Source organism: Nanorana parkeri, unplaced genomic scaffold (assembly GCF_000935625.1).
Source record: "Nanorana parkeri isolate BGI_ZX_2015 unplaced genomic scaffold, ASM93562v1 scaffold1513, whole genome shotgun sequence".
NCBI classification, from domain to species: Eukaryota; Metazoa; Chordata; class Amphibia; order Anura; family Dicroglossidae; genus Nanorana; species Nanorana parkeri.
In genome coordinates this window covers 309,136-315,130 of record NW_017307781.1, presented here as the reverse complement: position 1 = coordinate 315,130, position 5,995 = coordinate 309,136, and the positions used below count along the sequence as shown (strand labels likewise).

At 42.9% G+C, this 5,995-nt stretch overlaps 1 protein-coding gene across 1 annotated transcript in view; it reads right to left on the bottom strand.

Annotated features, from left to right (window-relative positions):
* LOC108798591 (neurexin-2-like) overlaps positions 1–4,599 on the bottom strand; it is a 41,789-nt gene extending 37,190 nt beyond the window's left edge. The window contains exon 1 of the mRNA XM_018570353.1: positions 3,696–4,599. Coding sequence (XP_018425855.1) covers positions 3,696–4,437 — 742 coding nt within the window. The 5' untranslated portion in view covers positions 4,438–4,599. The remainder of the gene's footprint in view (positions 1–3,695) is intronic.
* Positions 4,600–5,995: the final 1,396 nt, after the last annotated feature.

Genomic DNA, 5,995 nt, shown 5'->3' with positions numbered 1-5,995 from the left:
TGTATGTATTTATGTATGTATGTATGTGTGTGTGTGTGTATATATATATATAGATATAGATCTATATATAGATCTATAGATCTATATATAGATCTATAGATCTATATATATAATAAGATCAGCATGTGGACATAAAAAGTATTTATATTCAAACTTAATACTAGAATAATAGTGGCCTAATTTGGTGTATAATGCTCCATGGTCTTCCAAGATTATATCAGCACAGTAAACCTTGATGCACAGATTGCGTTCCTGCAAATTATTATAAAATGTTGGCAACTATGGTCAAATATAGTTTCCCACTCTATTTTAATGTTGCAAGAATACGTATTTGGTTTCAGATTTTCTGCAGGAGATAATTGTAATAAACCTACCAGGATATATTTGAAACTGAAATGAAAGAACCAAAGTTGGTACACACAAAACACAAAACATCAAACTGAAACCAGAATTATCAAGATTATTGAAGACTACATTGCTAACCACAAAAGCATCATTGAGGGGGTTATCCACTAAGCTGGTGAAGGCAGCCGAATAAATAACAGAGCCGGAGTAAAGTGAGCGGAAGCCTCTTCGGCTATTCACTGCACCCCTGTAGGGCTATTTTGAGCCGTACATCAGCTGCATTCAGCCCGGTTCACCTCCTTTCGGTAGCGATCAGAATGGAAACTGTTACTGTAAAAAAATTCCCAAATCATACCAGACCCTTTGGGTCTGGTAGGAATTTTAAGGGGACTCAAACCGGGAAACAAACAAACCGTGGGGTCCCCCCTAAAATAAAAACCAGACCCTTAATCTGAGCAGTGGCCTCGCAGAGCACCATACCATGCCTCATGCCCTTGACAATGGGAGGGTGCTTTTCCAGGGAGGGACCCCCTGGAAAAGCACCTTGTCCTCATGCCTGGCCCAGAGGTTATGGGGTTCTGCGGGCAGAGGGGCTTATCTGACGTCAGAGGACTTGTGCCACCCATTTGTTTTCATGCCATTTAAAGACAGTGAGCTGTCATGGCATGAAAACAAATGGGCAGAGCGAATTGGAACCTGTCATTTTACGGCGGGAGTTCGGCAGTAGTGGACGGGATAGCGGGCCTTTTTTTATTTTGGCTAGTAGGGGGGCTTCATTCAGCATGATTGATGAGGATCTACATCACTGGACAACATGATTGACCAGTAGATTGCATCGTTGGAGACTTTTATTTTTTTTAAATAAAGGACTTGTCAAAAATAACTTTAGTTTTTTGTTCAAAAAAGCACCCTCCCAATGTTGAGGCCATGTTGCCTGGTATGGTGCAGGGTAGTGAGGGCCGCGCGCTCATTCCCCCATTTCCTGCCCTGCCAGGCCACTGCTCAGATTAAGGGATAAAATAGTATGGAATTTTAGGGCTTTGGGGTCCCACTTAAAATTCCTACCAGATCTAAAGGGCCTGGTATGAATTTGTAAGGGAAACTCACACATTTTATTTTTTACATCAGGGGTCCCTCCTAACAATCCTACCAAACCTAAATTGGGAGGGGAACTGCACGCAATTTTTTTTATCCAACTTTTTAACAACTAGTGGGGATTAGGTCCACCATTCTCCCTACTCTGGCTGTTTGTTCAGCTTTGCCGATCCAAAGCATGTGCGTTCGGCTTGGCTGTGTATTTTGGCTGCTTTCGGCTGATGTACGCACTATTGAGAATAGCGCGTACAGCAGCCAAAGCGAGCTGAAGGATTAGCCGAATGGCTCTTTAGTGAATAACCCCTTGAATCTTTATAAATGTGTAAAATTACCTTTTTCAGTAACAGACATAAAGTTATGTCACATTAACCCACTTTAGATCTCTCCAAGCAAAACCCCGGCTAAACCAGCTAAAACCACAGCTGAAATTCATGCATGTGAACTGATTTATCTGCCGAAATATTCAGCCAGTCTTATAATTAACATAGTTGATACCATTATTCATTATGCATATCTGCAGCTTCTTGTGTCACTTGTACATTCAGTGCAAAACCAACATCAAATATCTACTCTCCATGTGACCCCCTTTTCCTATAAGCTGTCTAAATACCTCCCCATACAGACTCCACTATGTAAAAACATGCTACATTGGCAGTCTTATGCAAAGCAAAAGGACATCATTACCTAATAGTTACCATCCATGCCGTTTCCTGGGGACAGTCACTGTTTTAAGGAATCCACAGAACCATACCCGACAGCAGTGGCAGTGGCATATCAAGGGTGAAGCACATGAAGGGGGACACTGCTCCATGGGTCAGCAAAAGTTCACCAACTCACAGAGTCATCAGAGACTGCTGACTGCAACTGCCATCATTCCATCCCTCGCTACTGGTAATTGGTTGCTAGGACCACCTGGAAGTCTAGCAACAAACCATCAGAGGCAGAGGGTTGAATAATGACAGCAGGTTGAATGATGCCACTGGTGGTTGGTTGCTGAGAGAGCCTGACATTCTAGCATCCAATCAATGACCTGCTCTTCCCAATCAGAGAAAGAAGGAGGATGGAACTTTCAGTGCTCTGCCTCCTTCAGTCAGTGCACTGACTCCTCTATCCCTCCACCACCCAGCTTCTGCCTCCCTGAGGATTGCATGGACTCTCAAGTAGGGTGGAACTCTGTGGACACGGATGTAAGGGGGGACTCTGGGAACTGAATTCCCAGTGTCCCTCTTTACTCTTTACATAAGAGTCCCCAGAGTCCTGCCTTACATTAAAGTTCCAGAGACACTGACGTAAAGAGGGACTCTGATATAAGGGACAACTATGGGGACTCTGATTAAAGGGGGGACTCTGATGTAAGGGGGGACACTAATGTAAGGGGGGTGCTGATGTAAGTGGGGACACTGATGTAAGGGACAACTATGAAGACTCTGATGTAAGGGAGGCACTGATTTCAAAGGCCACTCTAATGTACAGTAAGGGGGACGCTGATGTAAGGGGGGACTCTGATGTAAGGAGGGGTGGATTTGTATTGGAATGAATGGTGAGGTTATTGAAGTTATTTTTGGTTCTACTGTGTACACTGTGTACACTGTGTACACATGCTGCACTACACACTCCTGACCCCTGCACTCTGTATTATGCACATCTTACCCCTATACTCAATGTTTTATGCACTTCTGACCCCTGCACACCATGTGTTGTGTACTCCTGACTCCTTGTGTTATGTACTCCTGACATCTGCGCTCTTTGCGTTAGACACTCTTCACCCAAAGCAAACAAGGCTCAGGTTTTATTTAGCCATACCCTTTCAGCCACTCCCACTTTTACCACAATTTGGCTGCATCCAAAATTCACCATGGTGCACGTAGCACATAGCATTATTTTGCTGCCCAAGGCAGGTACCAAGGGCATTGTTTTAGGGCATGCTATAAAGAAGGGTGTGATTTTGTGGCCATGGTTAAAAGCGGGTGTGGTCAGTAGGGTGTTTCCGGATTTCATTTTGAAAATATGGTAATCTTAGTTCACGTCATAGTCTGAATAATTTATTGCTCTTTAATCTGATTTATTCTGGGGATTGAGGGCAGATAAAGATATTTCAATTGAGAAAGCATGACTGAAATGAAAGCATGGATAATCAAAAGGCAATAATCAAAAAAGTTTCTTCATGATTGTAAATATCATTGTTTCAGCACAATAAGTAAACATTTTGGTTGAAAAGGAATAAAGTAGATAACAGATAAAACCATATTACTAACCTTCAGAGCAATTTTCTCCATGGTACCCAGTGTCCCGACAGTCACACCATATGTCTCCTTCCACCTCAGCTCTGCATTTTCCTCCATTGAGACATGGGTTTGCTCCTCCACATGAATTGGGTCTTTCTCGGTCTACCTCCCTGTCTTCCTCCTCTTCTGTTCCTCCTACCCCCTGACTGGCTAGTACCTGTCCTGACCTACCACCCAATCTTAGCCCTTCCAATTCACCTAGAAAAGGTGGTTCATATTTTGCTCCACCCAAAGTAAGGGCTGATAAACGTAGATCAGATGGAAGACCACCCACAAAAAGGTCACTGCGGAGTGTCATTTCTCTGCGCTTTGACCGAACTTCAGCTACTCCTCTTTCTCCATCTACAGTCAGCCAACCCTCACGGCCATTGCCGCCAATTACTATGCCATGCCAAAGACCATCTGATACCACCCGAGGCAGACGTACAACAGCAGGCTCTGAACAAGAAATGGAGAACCTCAGGCGTGGGCGTCCACCATCCAAAGCTAACTCAAGAAAGTCACAGTCACCTTCATCATCTTGATAAAGGAGGAGGCCACGGCTGGCATTTGTTCTAATTCTGAAAGCGAGGTCTTCTCCCCACCCCCCATTACCACTAGCTACAGTTGGGCGAGAGTAACGGACCCATTGACCTGGTATTCCATAGAACTGAAGGGAAAAGGAACGGAGGGGAAGGGAGAGGAGGGAATACAGGTAAAGCAGGGACCACATGGAGAGTGTGGGTAAAGGAATAAAACAGACAGAATGCTGGACAGGCAAATGTTTGGGATTAATTAGAAGTGCTATTGGAAAATCAATGTCATGGTGACTGAAGAGACACAAAATGATTCTGATAATGTATCATATGACAGTTGAAATAATAAAGTAAATAGAGATAACTGGTTAAAAGTAGGTACAAAGTAATGTTTACAAAAATATGCAGTTCTATTTGAAAAAGGCAAATAAAAAGAACTGTGGCTAGGGATAAGGAAACAAGGGAGGGAAATGTTGTAAGGGAAGGATGGAGGGGGAGAGAAATAAGGTAAAATGATTTTTACATTCCTGTCCTCACAATAGCCCTCTAAAGGAGGATGGAATAAGAAAGCCCAGAATGGCACAACGTGACATGAGACCAGAAATTATTTTTATGCATTTGCCCAAGCTAAACTAACAACCCCTTTCTTCCTTTCCTTGAATGTCCATTGAATTGAAATGTATCATTGACATGGGAGCATTGATTGTTAGGAAGATGTCTCAGGCAACGTGATCTTCTAGACTGCTGGAAAAAAAGGAAAATAAAAATGAGTCAAAAAAAATGAATGAAATATACAATTCAAAAAAACAACATGCAGCAAACACACATTTATCAGGCTCCAACCTGATAACATTATGATACGTGAGACTCTTTTGGATAGATAAATACATAAGCAAACCTTGCTGTAAAATTGATTAAAGTGATATTAAAGTCATAATGTCTTTAGGCTATTTCAAATGCTGATTGAATCAGTTGCAATAGATGCTGCTCCTTGATGTGTAAAGGTTTTAGCTTCCTGCAGAATTAGCTTGCCCTGATACTCTGTTTTATGCCTGGTTCACACCTGTGCATTCGCGGCAAAGTGTGCGTAAAAACGTGTGCGTTTCCAGTGCGTTCACGTAAACGTCCATGCTCATTTATTCTTAATGGCACCCTAAACACGGCCAGCAAGATGTGTGTTTTTGCTCCACGTTCAAAAAACACCAAATGCAGAAAATGCTGAATTAGCTTTTTTTGCAGCGCATCTATAAACTAGTGGTGCGGAAATTAACAATTAATTCCTCGATTAATCGTTAATTTTTTTGATCGATTAATTTTTTTTTGATCGGTACTCACCTCTCCGCCGGCTTCCGGGTCTTCCGTGAGTTTCATCGGAGATCCAGTGACGTCACCGGACTCCTCCCCCCTTCCCTTCGTTAGCCGACGCACGAGCGCCAGCCAAGGCCTATTGGCCTATACACATACACATACAAAAGATTACACAGAGGATCATCAACAAACACATCAATGACCAGGCAGAAAAGGCACATCTGGCTCTCGGGGAACACAATGAGGAGGGAGTTGGTGGGGGCTTTACAGATTGTGATCGCTTTGAGATTAAAACCATTACTATCTAAAGATGTAATAAATGACCCATCAACTGCTAAGCTGAAAATGACTTTGCTTTGATTATCTGGATGCACCTCCCCCATTGGGAACCAGACTCTTAACCCCTTGATATCCCTCAAGTCTTTTGTCTAGACATTGTGTAAAATC